Source organism: Bombina bombina, chromosome 1 (genome assembly GCF_027579735.1).
Source record: "Bombina bombina isolate aBomBom1 chromosome 1, aBomBom1.pri, whole genome shotgun sequence".
Classification (NCBI taxonomy): domain Eukaryota; kingdom Metazoa; phylum Chordata; class Amphibia; order Anura; family Bombinatoridae; genus Bombina; species Bombina bombina.
Window position 1 is genome coordinate 1102200367 of NC_069499.1, and position 15433 is coordinate 1102215799.

A 15433-nucleotide genomic window follows, 5' to 3' on the forward strand; every position below is an offset into this window, starting at 1 on the left:
TTGTTTTGTTCAGGCTTTGGTTCACTAGCTCATGGACTCTTGCTAATTACATGAAAGAAAACATAATTTATGTAAGAACTTACCTGATAAATTCATTTCTTTCATATTAGCAAGAGTCCATGAGGCCCACCCTTTTTTGTGGTGGTTATGATTTTTTTGTATAAAGCACAATTCTTCCAATTCCTTATTTTGATGCTTTCGCTCCTTTCTTATCACCCCACTTCTTGGCTATTCGTTAAACTGATTTGTGGGTGTGGTGAGGGGTGTATTTATAGGCATTTTAAGGTTTGGGAAACTTTGCCCCTCCTGGTAGGAATGTATATCCCATACGTCACTAGCTCATGGACTCTTGCTAATATGAAAGAAATGAATTTATCAGGTAAGTTCTTACATAAATTATGTTTTTTGAATCTTAACCACATTATATGCTGCTATTTCCTTTGTCTATATGTTCTTTAAATTATATATATATTTATATATTTATAAAAAAACACATAAAGAGAAAATATGTTTATTTATTTCTTTATAGAAATGATCAACATTAGTAATTATGTTACTAATGCAATTTTCTATTGAAAATCTTTAAAAAAAAAAAAAACACAATCCTTCCTAGAACCTGTTTCTTCCTGCCAATGCTGCTTCTGAATTGTTGCAAACACACCTTCATTCATATACATTAAAAGCCTACCTGATATTATGAGTATGAGCAATTTCTTTATAAACATTACAGGAGCCACAGGTTGACTTGCTAAAAATAAATGCTGCCATTTCTGCTTTTTTTTTCCAGACATCGAATAAAATCCAAAGACAGAGTAGACTGATTTGACCTCGGTTGTGGATATTTGTTTGTGAGGAACTTTGAATACATTATACCTTAGAAGGGGTCAACTTGGGAGGCATTTGATTTAAATTATTATGTTCTAATAAAAACAAAAACAATTCTCTGTGCAAGAAGAGCTAAATCTTGATGACAGGATGTTATGTCCAATGATAGGGTTGGAGTTATTTTATGGTTCCTACGTTTCCCACTGAAGCTTGCGCATAGTAACTGGTCAGCTGGTCTCACTCCACGGTTAACTGGACACTATCAGTTTGATCCTGCTGTTCATGTTTACGAGCTGAAAGAGAAAAGACATGATTATACTCCGCTTTCTTAAAATCTCTCCAAAATGCTGGAGACAATATAACCACTCACACATGTCTGCAGTCACATGAAAGAAGAATATTACCAATAAGAGACAGATGAGAATAATAGAAACGTTATACATACTGTATAAATAAAAAGAGAGAAGCGCTTAACCTGGGAACGAACAATAGCTTGTATATGGCTAGTTACCACCCAAGAAGCAGCCTTTTCTCTTGTAAGGTGTATCCAGTCCACGGGTTCATCCATTACTTGTGGGATATTCTCCTTCCCAACAGGAAGTTGCAAGAGGACACCCACAGCAGAGCTGTCTATATAGCTCCTCCCCTAACTGCCACCCCCAGTCATTCTCTTGCAACTCTCGACAAGAAAAGAAGTATCAAGAGATATGTGGTGACTTAGTGTAGTTTTACCTTCAATTAAGAGTTTGTTATTTTTAAACGGTACCGGTGTTGTACTGTTTTTCTCTCAGGCAGAAATTAGAAGAATTTTGCCTGGAGATTTGATGATCTTAGCGGTTTGTAACTAAGGTCCATTGCTGTTCTCACACATAACTGATGAATAAGGGAAAACTTCAGTTGGGGGAACGGCCTGCAGATTACCTGCTTTGAGGTATGTTCAGTATTTTTATTTCTAGAGAGAGGAATAAGTTATAGAAAATGCTGACAGAGCCTTGTGTATTTGAGGTAAGCCTGATGCAGTGATTTAACAGCAACTGGGATCATGCTTACATAACAGGGTAATACTCATGTTAATATTCATATTGCTTAGTGACAAAACGTTTACATGATTTCATAAATAGGACGTTTTTTCTCTGACGGAGTTAAGTCTTTATTTGGGGCCTAGTTTCCACATGGCTAGTCAGATACTCCCAGGAGTATTTTCTTAAGGCCCCTCTGACATCCAGTACATAGTGAGAGGGGCCTATTTTAGCACTCTAACTGTGCAGTTTTAATACAGACTGAGACATCCAGCTTCCCTAGAAGAGTCCTCTGGCATCTGAGAACCATTTCAAAGTGGTTATTTCTGCACAAAATCGTATGTAAGGGCAGGTAGGAGCCTCAGCAGAGCTGTGGCATGGTGCTCAATTGATTTTTAAAGTTTTTTAACGTTTTTCAATCCGGTTTGGGGCCTAAGTGGTTAATCATCCATTTGCAAGTGGGTGCAATGCTGCTTTAGTCCCTTATTCACACTGTAAAAATTTCAAAGATTTTACTGTATTTTTTTTCACTGTTTTGCAGTTTAAGTGCTAGTTTTTTTCTCTTAAAGGCACAGTAACATTTTTGTTTAATTGCTGTTTCACCTTTATTAAAGTGTTTTCCAAGCTTGCTTGTCTCATTACTAGTCTGTTAAACATGTCTGACATAGAGGAAACTCCATGTTCAATATGTTTGGAAGCCATTGTGGAACCCCCTCTTAGAATGTGTACCAAATGTACTGAAATTTCTATAAACTATAAAGACCATATTATGGCGCTTAAAGATTTATCTCCAGGGGATTCTCTGACTAAAAAGAGGGAGATTATGCCATCTAACTATCCCCATGTGTCAGAACCTATAACTCCCGCTCAAGTGACGCCAAGTACATCTAGCGCGTCTAATTCTTTTACCTTACAGGACATGGCGGAAGTTATGAATGCTACCCTCACAGAGGTATTCTCCAAACTGCCAGGGCTACAAGGAAAGCGAGACAGCTCTGGGGCTAGAATTAATACAGAGCTTTCTGACGCTTTATTGCCTGTGTCCGATATACCCTCACAATGCTCAGAAGCCGAGGCAGGTGAGCTATCTGTGGGTGACATTTCAGACTCAGGGAAGGCGTTACTTCAGTTTGATTCTGAGATGACAGCGTTTAAATTTAAGCTTGAACACCTCCGCTTATTGCTTAGGGAGGTTTTAGCGACTCTGGATGACTGTGACCCCATTGTGGTTCCAGAGAAATTGTGTAAAATGGACAAATACTTTGCAGTACCTGTTTACACTGATGTTTTTCCAGTCCCTAAGAGGTTTTCGGAAATTATTACTAAGGAATGGGATAGACCAGGTGTGCCGTTCTCTCCCCCTCCTGCTTTTAAAAAGATGTTTCCCATAGATGCCACCATACGGGACTCGTGGCAGACGGTTCCTAAGGTGGAGGGAGCAGTTTGCACCCTAGCTAAGCGTACAACTATCCCCGTCGAGGACAGTTGTGCTTTCCTAGATCCTATGGATAAAAAATTGGAGGGTCTCCTTAAGAAAATTTTTATACATCAAGGTTTTATTCTTCGGCCTCTTGCATGGATTGCCCCAGTTACTGCTGCAGCGGCTTTTTGGTTTGAGTCTCTTGAGGAGGCTCTACAGGTGGAGACCCCATTAGACGATATTCTAGACAGGATTAAAGCTCTTAAGTTAGCAAACTGCTTTATTTCTGACGCCATTTTTCATTTAGCCAAGCTAACGGCTAAGAATTCAGGTTTTGCCATTTTGGCGCGTAGGGCGCTATGGCTTAAGTCCTGGTCAGCAGACGTTACTTCAAAGTCTAAGCTTCTTAACATCCCCTTCAAGGGACAGACCCTATTCGGGCCCGGTCTGAAGGAGATCATTTCTGATATTACTGGAGGAAAAGGTCACGCCCTTCCTCAGGGTAGGTCCAATAAGTTAAGGACCAAACAGAATAATTTTCGTTCCTTTCGAAACTTCAATAGTGGCGCAGCTTCAGTTTCCTCTAATGCAAAACAAGAGGGAAATTTCGCCCAGTCCAAACCAGTCTGGAGACCTAACCAGGCTTGGAACAAGGGGAAGCAGGCCAAAAAACCTGCGGCTGCCTCTAAGACAGCATGAAGGAGTAGCCCCCGATCCAGGACCGGATCTAGTGGGGTGCAGACTCTCTTCGCCCAGGCTTGGGCAAGAGACGTCCCGGATCCCTGGGCATTAGAGATTGTTTCCCAGGGATATCTTCTGGACTTCAAAGCTTCATCTCCAAAGGGGAGATTTCATCTCTCACAATTATCTGTAAACCAGATAAAGAGAGAGGCATTCTTATGTTGTGTTCAAGACCTGCTGGTTATGAGAGTGATCCACCCAGTTCCAAGGGAGGAACAGGGGCAGGGCTTCTATTCAAATCTGTTTATAGTTCCCAAAAAAGAGGGAACTTTCAGACCAATCTTGGATCTCAAGATCCTAAAAAATTTCTCAGGGTCCCATCCTTCAAGATGGAGACTATCCGAACCATCCTCCCTATGATCCAGGAGGGTCAATATATGACTACCGTGGATTTAAAGGATGCTTATCTCCACATTCCGATTCACAGAGATCATCATCAGTTCCTCAGGTTCGCCTTCTTAGACAGGCATTACCAGTTTGTGGCTCTTCCCTTCGGGTTAGCCACGGCACCAAGAATCTTTACGAAGGTTCTAGGGTCCCTACTGGCAGTTCTAAGGCCTCAGGCATAGCGGTGGCTCCTTACCTAGACAACATTCTGATACAGGCGTCGACTTTTCAAATCGCCAAGTCCCATACGGACATTGTTCTGGCCTTTCTGAGGTCTCACGGGTGGAAGGTGAACAAAGAAAAGAGTTCTCTCTCCCCTCTCACAAGAGTTTCCTTCCTAGGAACACTGATAGATTCAGTAGAAATGAAAAAAAGCTTCTAACTTCCTGCCGTGCTCTTCATTCCACTTCTCGGCCGTCAGTGGCTCAGTGTATGGAAGTAATTGGCCTAATGGTAGCGGCAATGGACATAGTTCCGTTTGCCCGCCTACATCTCAGACCACTGCAACTGTGCATGCTCAATCAATGGAATGGGGATTACACAGATTTGTCCCCTCCGCTAAATCTGGATCAAGAGACCAGGGATTATCTTCTCTGGTGGTTCTCTCGGGTCCATCTGTCCAGGGGAATGAGTTTCCGCAGGCCAGAGTGGACTATAGTCACGACAGATGCCAGCCTTCTGGGCTGGGGCGCAGTCTGGAACTCCCTGAAGGCTCAGGGTTCGTGGACTCAGAAGGAAGCCCTCCTTCCGATAAACATTCTGGAACTAAGAGCGATATTCAATGCTCTTCAGGCTTGGCCTCAACTAGCTGCGGTCAGGTTCATCAGATTTCAGTCGGACGACTGTAGCCTATATCAACCATCAGGAGGGGACAAGAAGCCCCCTGGCAATGTTGGAGGTTTCAAAGATAGTTCTATGGGCAGAGGTTCACTCTTGCCATCTCTCAGCTATCCATATCCCAGGAGTAGAGAACTGGGAGGCGGATTTTCTAAGTCGGTAGACTTTTCATCCGGGGGAGTGGGAGCTCCATCCGGAGGTATTTGCCCAGCTGATTCAACTATGGGGCAAACCAGAAGTGGATCTGATGGCGTCTCGTCAGAACGCCAAGCTTCCCAGTTATGGGTCCAGGTCAAGGGATCCCCAGGCAGCGCTGATAGATGCTCTAGCAGTGCCCTGGTCCTTCAGCCTGGCTTATGTGTTCCCACCATTTCCTCTCCTCCCTCGTCTGATTGCCAAGATCAAGCAGGAGATTGCTTCTGTGATTTTGATAGCACCTGCGTGGCCACGCAGGACTTGGTATGCAGATCTGGTGGACATGTCATCCTTTCCACCATGGACTCTGCCGCTGAGGCAGGACCTTCTACTCCAAGGTCCATTCAAACATCCAAATCTAATTTCTCTGCGGCTGACTGCTTGGAGATTGAACGCTTCATTTTATCAAAACGTGGTTTCTCCGAGTCGGTCATTGATACCTTAATTCAGGCTCGAAAGCCTGTCACCAGGAAAATCTATCATTTGATATGGTGTAAATATCTTCATTGGTGTGAATCCAAGGGTTACTCATGGAGTAAAGTCAGGATTCCTAGGATATAATCCTTTCTCCAAGAAGGATTGGAGAAGGGATTGTCAGCTAGTTCCTTAAAGGGACAGATTTCTGCTCTGTCTATTCTTCTGCACAAGCGTCTGGCAGATGTTCCAGACGTTCAAGCGTTTTGTCAGGCTTTAGTTAGAATCAAGCCTGTGTTTAAACCTGTTGCTCCGCCATGGAGTTTAAATTTAGTTCTTAAAGTTCTTCAAGGGGTTCCGTTTGAACCTCTGCATTCCATAGATATCAAGCTTTTATCTTGGAAAGTTCTGTTTTTGGTAGCTATCTCTTCGGCTCGAAGAGTTTCAGAGTTATCTGCCTTACAGTGTGATTCCCCTTATCTGATATTACATACAGATAAGGTAGTGTTGCGTACCAAACCTGGATTTCTTCCTAAGGTGGTATCTAATAAGAATATCAATCAGGAGATTGTAGTTCTGTCACTGTGTCCTAATCCTTCTTCAAAGTAGGAACGTCTATTACACAATCTTGACGTGGTTCATGCTTTAAAGTTTTATTTACAAGCTACTAAAGGTTTTTCGTCAAACATCTGCATTGTTTGTTGTCTACTCTGGACAGAGGAGAGGCCAAAAGGCTTCAGCATCTTCTCTTTCTTTTTGGCTGATAAGTATAATCCGTTTAGCTTATGAGACTGCTGGCCAGCAGCCTCCTGAAAGAATTACAGCTCATTCCACTAGAGCGGTAGCTTCCACATGGGCTTTTAAAAATGAGGCCTCTGTTGAACAGATTTGTAAGGTGGCGACTTGGTCTTCGCTTCATACATTTTCTAAATTCTACAAATTTGATACTTTTGCTTCCTCTGAGGCTATTTTTGGGAGAAAGGTCTTGCAGGCAGTGATGCCTTCCGTTTAAGTTCCTGGCTTGTCCCTCCCTTCATCCGTGTCCTAAAGCTTTGGTATTGGTATCCCACAAGTAATGGATGAACCCGTGGACTGGATACACCTTACAAGAGAAAACAAAATTTATGCTTACCTGATAAATTTCTTTCTCTTGTGGTGTATCCAGTCCACGGCCCGCCCTGTCACTTTAAGGCAGGTGTTTTTTATTTTTAAACTACAGTCACCACTGCACCCTATAGTTTCTCCTTTTTCTTGCTTGTCTTCGGTCGAATGACTGGGGGTGGCAGTTAGGGGAGGAGCTATATAGACAGCTCTGCTGTGGGTGTCATCTTGCAACTTCCTGTTGGGAAGGAGAATATCCCACAAGTAATGGATGAACCCGTGGACTGGATCCACCACAAGAGAAAGAAATTTATCAGGCAAGCATAAATTTTGTTTTTCTGCTCAACATGCGTCTTTCACGGAGAACTTCTTTCCTGTAGCATATCAGTCTGATCCTGACTTAACAGTACAGTCCAGCCCCAAAGAACCAGGCAATCTCTCTCAGAACGAGAGAAACGGCAAAACCCCAGACGTACGTTTCGGCCCAGTGTGGGCCTCGTCAGTGAGGGATTGCCTTGCATTTTGGGGCTGTACTGTTAAGTCAGGATCAGACTGATATGCTACAGGAAAGTTCTTCTCTTTGAAAGGCACATGTGAGCAAAAAGAGGCTGCTTCTTGTGCTTTTTGGTTTAGAACCAAAACACTCTTAAAGGGACACTCAAGTCAAAATAAACTTTTATGATTCAGAAAGAGCATGCAGTTTTAAGACACTTTTCAATTTACTTCCATTATCACATTTTGCACAGTCTTTTTATATGCACACTTTCGGGGGAACAAGATCCTACTCAGCATGTGCACAATGGTATACATATACTAGTCTGTGATTGGCTGATGTCTGTCACGATACAAGGGGCCAGAAAATGGGAGAAAAAAATAAATTTGTCAGAAACAAAATCTACTGCTTATTTGAAATTCAGAGTAGGTGTAAAATCCTTGTCTTTTTATTATGCACTTGTTAATTATGCAATTCTACTGCATTGAGTGGTCCTTTAAGGAACACAAACCATGCTTACATGTGAATCATTAGCATAAGGGAAGGATGGTCATGATGAAATAAAAAACAAGAGTATCAAAGGGGGTATGATCACATTATACAACTATATACAGTGCCACCATAAACAGTTATCAGCTGAACTGTTCATCAATGGAACTGTATAAAAGGACGCAAGGTCATCCATTTAGACTTGAGCAATGGAGATTTCACTTACAACGGTGTAAAGGGAATTCTCTGCCAAATGAGGTTGTTTAGCAAATTGAGTAGATGCTTTTAAAAAAAAACCAACTATGCTCTTTTGTAAAAGCAGGATATACAGGGAAATAACTTTTAGTATTGACCGTATAGTAGCTTGTTGATCCAAGGAGAAATCACTTTGAAGTAAATAAATATTTTCCCGTTTGTGGCCCAGTTTGAAATCACTTTTTTTTTTTACTTCTTTTGGACCAACAGTAGTAACAGGAATGTGTGAAAGGTTGCACTTGGAACTTAGTCTTTTTATCAGCTTATACTACCATACAACTATATTACTATGTAACTGACTGGATTAACTGAATTATAACACTGGGATGCATTGTTGCCACTATAGAACTAGTTAGCATAAACAATTACTAACTAAAGCTAACTTTAACAAGACTTCAAGCTTTTAGAACGCTGCCCACATTTTAGAATGAGGTTTCTAACCCAAGGCTTTATTTTATCTGCCTCCCATTTTCTCGTCCCACCCTGCTTCCATCTCCCAATGTGCAACACTCAGACTGAACATCTTCTATTATCTTCTTTTCTATCTACTTTGTGTGGCTCCAAACTGTATGTTCCTAGGTCTGTTAAAATATATGGACTTTATTTTGTGAAAGAGGTTATTTTTAAATTACAGCTGTACATTAAAGGGATATGAAACCAAATTCTTTATTTCATGATTCAGACAGAGCATGCTATTTTAAGCAACTTTCTCATTTACTCCTATTATTATTTTTTCGTTCTCTTAGTATCTTTATTTGAAAAAGCAGGACTGTAAGCTTAGGAGCCGGCCCATGTTTAGTACCCTGGGTAGCGCTTGCTGATTGATGGCTTACATACACAAACAAGCATGAGTACACACCTGCAGTGCTGATGTTTCTGATCACTAGAGCACTGAGAAGTATGCTCTGTGCATCAGGCATGTGCATGCAACACCAATAAAATATTACAATAAAAGGCTAAAACGGCTTTTAATGCACTTTGCAATGAAAAATATTTTGCAGTAGTAGGTTGGGGCTATATACCCCAGCATGCTCTTTACTTCCATTTGAGATAAACGTTGCAAACTCACATATATAGTACATTTCCAGCTGCTGACGTAAGCGAACAGTTTTCATATCATCATAGAAGATTGGCTCTGAAGAAGCCCCAACTGCTGGAGGCACAGTGAAAATTCTCATGATTTTTCTTTTATTCCTAGAAAACCAAAAGTGTACAAAGCATAACAACAAGTATTTAGCTTAAATCACTTGTATAATAAATAAGAACTTTGAAATGGACATTATAGGCAAAGGAATGCATTTAAATTTTATAGTATGTTTTCAATACCATTGTGTTCGAAAAAAGTACTAAATATTTAGAGATTTGACAATGTTCCTTTATGAAATGTCTTAATAAGACACTAAACAAGTAGATTAAAAGAAGTCTACTTGAAAATTGTTATTGTTTAAAATGATAGATAATCCCTTTATTACCCATTCCCCAGTTTTGCATAACCATCATGGTTATATTATTATACTTTTTACTTCTGTGATTAGCTTGTATCTAAACCTCTGCAGACTGCCCCCTTATTTCAGTTCTTTTGACAGACTTGCATTTTAGCCAATCTGCGCTAACTCATAAATAACTCCACTGGAGTGAGCATAATGTTATCTATATGGCACACGTGAACTATCACTGTCTAGCTGTGAAAAACTGTCAAAATGCACTAAGAGGCGGCCTTCAAGGACTTAGAAATTAGCATAGGAGCCTACCTAGGTTTAGCTTTTAAACAAAGAATATCAAGAGAATAAAGAAAATTTGATGATAAAAGTAAATTGGAAAGTTTTTTTTTTAAATTGTATGCCCTATCTGAATAATGAAAGTTCTATTTTTACTAACCTGTTCCTTTAATATAACAATATTGGTTATGCAAAGCTGTGAAATGTGTAGTAAAGGAATTATCTTTTTAAACAATAAAAAAAAATAATCAAGTAGACTGCCCCTTTAAATTATTTGTATGGTAAAACTCTTAATATACTTTTAGTATTACAGTCCATAAAATGTTTTGTAATCTCTGGTGAAAAGGAATGTTTTTGTACAGAATCTTAAAATATCCTTCCCTAAAAAAAACAAACAAGCTGTCCTTTCACCGAGTTCTATTATTTACTGAAGCTGAGAGACAGAGAAAACCTAAATATCCAACTTCAATGCATCCATGCACTATCCAGTAAGAAAGAAAAATGAGTGGGTCTTGAAAACAAGTTCTCAAATTCTATAAAGACAGCATATAAAATGTATCTTAAAGGGAGAGTCTAGACCCAATACATCATTTTGATTACTTATTGTTACATACCAGGGAAGCATCCTACAACTGGTCCCACGTCTATAAGCTTGTAAGAAACACATGAAACATTTAAATATTCATTGTTTGTTAGGAGCCAAAATGCTCACCAAGCTCTGCCCACCTATTGCGGGTATATTTTGATATGTTCAATTTCTCACATCACGATCAACTTGTGAATACGTTTTCCTACTTGCATACACTGATTTGTGATAGGAGAAAAAGTGTAGAGAGCGCCAGGGAGGCTAAGGGTAAAAAATGCAAATTTATTACAACTGTCTAAATGACTATAAATCCCTATTTAGAAGATAGGTACAATGTAAATTACACAATTGATGTAAAACACTTAGATAAAAAAGCACAATATACAGTTAAAAAAAATTAAAAACACATAGTAAAGAAGGAAAAATAAGCTCAGTCTAAGCTCTGTAAGGTGCACCTTATGAGTATAGGACCAATATAGACTTGGCTAAAAAACAGTCTGTAGTGTTTCAATAGGTGTCGTATTCCAAATGGTGATAATGAAAAAATAAGTGTTCAAAAAATGTGGAAAAAATGTGAAAAGGATTCCAAAATGGTGTCCAAGACGTACACAAAACAAAAAAGGAAAACAGAAATAAAAATATTATCAGGAAATGTGAAAAGAATTCCCAAAAAAATGAGTGAAGTGTGAAAAATGTGAATTCAATCAGTGGAAAAGAAGGTTATTCCAACGTGTTAATAGTAGATATAAATCCCTCTGTGAGGTGATGTGTTCTTCTTTGGAGCGGAGTCGTATTTTCTTCCTATAACCTGTAAAACATATAGCAAATAGTGCAATACGGCTAAAAACAAAAGTCAGAAAAAAGGAATAAGGCTTACCAAATGACTGTCAATGCGTTTCGGCCCTCAATAGTGGGCCTTTATCAAGACTAAAGTGCTGGTAATGCCTGGTTGCCTTATATAGTAGATGTAGTGTGTATATTCTGTACTAACTTCCTGTATGAGTAGTGTTTGGGCGCCAATGATTACCATAGGTCATCCGTTTCCTGTGTTTCTTTAATCTGTTCCCCTTACTCTGAGTTTACACCATATAACCTGGGGTGTCGTCGATACTAGTACGAACCGGAAGTGACGTCACGAATCGGCGTCACTTCTGTGTCAATATCAACATCAAGTATCGCTAAAATGTAGTAAACTTTACTCTGAGATGATCACTTCAAACACAGAGGTTGACACTATAGTAGACACTGTGTATGTTAAGAATCATCCTATTTTATATTCCATATTTTGTTTATTATACTTCTATTCTCTTCTCTATTGTTGTTGTTATGTTTCCATAGAAACACAACGTGTCTGTTTAGGTCCTCCATCAATTAGTATTAAGTGGAGCCATGGTCAGATCTTTATGTTTAGAAGATGTGCTAGATCTTCCTTATGGTTTAGACCTTTAGGATATTAGCAGTCTAGATTAAATATATATTTGGATTCGGCAACGAGGTGTCTTTTTTCTTCATAATCCCCTCCTCTCCAATTTTTGTTAACCTTCTGAATTCCAAGGTACTAGAAGTTTTTTATATTGCCTTGGTGTTTCAGTGTAAAGTGTTAATAGAGTGGTGTTTCTACGTTGTTTTTTTTTCAATTAGAAGTTTATTTTTGGTATACTTGGAGCTATGGAATTCCTCAGACTGTTGGTTTTCCGATAGATAAACCTAGGTTGATTGGCCAGTTGTTCCCCATTTATATCATATTATCAGGAAGATATTTAAGCAACATTGGCCACTACTCAAAAACGATAATACAATTGGGGAACAACTGGCCAATCAACCTAGGTTTATCCCATAGCTCCAAGTATACCAAAAATAAACAGACAAAATGAGAGCGACTACTTAGGTAGGAGAATAAAAGGGTTTTTTCCCTGCCCAAGCTGCAAAGCATGTAAATGCGGGATAAAAGCTAGTTAATTTATCTCTAGCAATATGAAAATAGTTCCAACATTAAGTGAGGAAATATCTGTGAATATCTACGTGCTTATAGACCTTGAAGATCTTTCTCCACATATATCTCCATGTATTTCTATGAGTTCTAGTTTCATATGTGTGTTCACACTAATTTTACTAGACTGATATATTGTTATTAGACCTATAAACTGAGAGAAGTATATAGTGGTGAAGTAATTCTATTGAGCATCTGATATCACAATCTAAAAAAGCCACATGTTAGCACCGTCTTTATGATCAAGTATTATATACACCCTTGATGCAGCATGTAAATATGAAAGCCTTTATGCTAGAAAGACGCCCTATTCCTAGGGTAACTAATTGTGATTAATATATGCTTTTACAAATAAGCTACGCTATGAATATTACAGAAAGGGTGTTCACTCTAAGTTCTTTTATTGATGGATTTAATATATAAGATTCCTATATATGAGAACCATACACACTAGTTACAATAGGACAACTCCCACAGTACATGTGATCACACAATATTATAGATATCCATCGCAAATGTATTTCATTGATGGAGGACCTAAATAGACAAGTTGTGTTTCTATGGAAACATAACAACAACAATAGAGAAGAGAATAGAAGTATAATAAACAAAATATGGAATATAAAATAAGATGATTCTTAACATACACAGTGTCTACTGTCTACTATAGTGTCAACCTCTGTGTTTGAAGCGATCATCTCAAAGTAAAGTTTACTACATTTTAGCAATACTTGATGTTGATATTGACACGGAAGTGACGCCGATTTGTGACGTCACTTCCGGTTCGTACTAGTATCGACGACACCCCAGGTTATATGGTCTGCACAGGTAAGGCGGAATTAAACGGGAGACATTCCTCTACAATGACTTCTATGTCTAACAATATTCATCTTTATATTAGTTATAGTTCAGTTTAAATATTCATTGATTCCTTACGAGAACACAGAAGTGACGTTACTATCTGACGTCACTGCCGGCAACCAGTGTAATATGGTGTAAACTCAGAGTAAGGGGAACAGATTAAAGAAAAACAGGAAAAGGATGACCTATGGTAATCATTGGCGCCCAAACGCTACTCATACAGAAAGTTAGTACAGAATATACACACTACATATACTATATAAGGCAACCAGGCATTACCAGCACTTTAGTGTCAAGGTATATGTGAAGATTAATATATATATATTATTATATATTTGGCTATCAGCACCAAATTATTCATTCATTTATAAGACATTAAATGCTTTGAAGCCCATATTCAATCCTCCCCCCACTTCTGTTGATTACACAGGATGGGTCACAAAGTCACTTAAAAAGACAGGTTGTCTCAAAAGATAATCATCTGTAGATTACATGTATTCCAAATCTGAGAAAAAAAGACCGTTTCCAAAAGATGCTCCACTGAGGTGTGAATTTAAAATCCCTATCAGATTGTGACAAACCAAAAAAAAATTTCTGGCCCTAAAACATTTGGTGATTAAAGAGATGATCATTTACACTGTGTATTGCAAGTTCTTAATTCAGACATGGGATAAATTGCTAAATTACATCAAGATCCAGCCGGAACCTTTCCTAAACACTCAATATGCTAAATTATGCAATTGTATAATCACAAACAGCCCTTTTTAAAGCTTAATTGGACTCGGGGAAAAAACAGTTCTCAGCTGGACAGACAATTTCAAAGGAAACAGTCTTATGCACATAGGTGCTAAATTGCCCCTGTTGTATTAAATCAACATCTGTGCTAACCAGCAAAAACACATGTTACAATGAAGCTATTTTAACTTCAATTTTCAATACCGCCTACATGATTAAAAATAAAAAAATATAACAATGTTTCTTCTACAAGATACGACGAGTCCACAGATTTCATCCTTACTTGTGGGATATTATCCTCCTGCTAACAGGAAGTGGCAAAGAGAACCACAGCAGAGCTGTGTATATATAGCTCCTCCCTTCTCCTCCACCCCCAGTCATTTTCTTTGCCTGAGTTATACTAGGAAGCGGTAAAGTGTGGTGTTAGTTTTATTTTCTTCAATTTTTATTTGAAATGGTACCGGTGTGTACTATTTTCCTCAGGGGGTTATGGAAGAAGATTTCTGCCCTGAGGTTGATGATCTTAGCAGTTGTAACTAAGATCCACGCTGGTCCCTGCAAGACTTCTGAAGGTAACACACGAGACATCTTCAGTGTGGAGACCGGTTTCATGCTACAAGCAGCATTAAGGTATGTGCAGCCTTTTATTTCTGAAGAGACTTGATATATCAGAATTGGCTGGCATTTATTTCCCTGTATGGGAATGGGGTAAGCAGTAGACCTGTTATACAGAGGGGTGTTACTGGAGTTCCCCGTTTTTATTTCCTTTTACTAGTTGACATTATAAGTGCATGACACTATGGGAGAGACACAAAAGAAAAACGTTTATAAGAGTTTTTATTTTTATGACCAGTATGACTTACTGGGATGTGTGTTGGGGTGTATATGTGTTTCCACTTAGCTTGGTGTAAAACCGCTTCTCCATGCGGTTGTGTTTCGGCCTACTCTGCAATCGGCCTTAAGGGACGGGGCTTATTTTCGCGCGCTCAGATGCGCACTTCCTTCTGACTAGGCTTCAGCAAGCAGTAACTCCGGTTGCTCCTGGACAGTGTATCTCTGGTCTGGAGGGTTGTCAACTCATTTCGAAGGGGGTATTTTTTGATGTGAACTGATGTTTTTGCTTTCTAAGTTACTTTAGTGCCTTATTCTCCCCTTACTACTGGGGTGCAGTAATTTTTGGATAAAACAACAAGTTTTAGTTAAATTTTGAGTAAATTTAACGTTATTTAGGCAGTTTTGGAAAAATTGTTCACTTTTTATTATCTTAAAGGCGCAGTACACGTTTTTCAAAAAGTTTATTTAAGCAATAAATAAAGTGTTTAAACGACTTTTGTGGTTATTACTAGTCTGTTCAACATGTCTGACAT

At 39.0% G+C, this 15433-nt stretch overlaps 1 protein-coding gene across 1 annotated transcript in view; it reads right to left on the reverse strand.

Annotated features, from left to right (window-relative positions):
* Window positions 1-495: 495 nt before the first annotated feature.
* The window catches only part of SMIM19 (small integral membrane protein 19), a 42681-nt gene continuing 27743 nt past the window's right edge, over window positions 496-15433 (reverse strand). The window contains exons 3-4 of the mRNA XM_053696685.1: window positions 9246-9370; window positions 496-1118 (exon numbers count right to left, since the gene is read on the reverse strand). Coding sequence (XP_053552660.1) covers window positions 1063-1118; window positions 9246-9370 — 181 coding nt within the window. The 3' untranslated portion in view covers window positions 496-1062. The remainder of the gene's footprint in view (window positions 1119-9245; window positions 9371-15433) is intronic.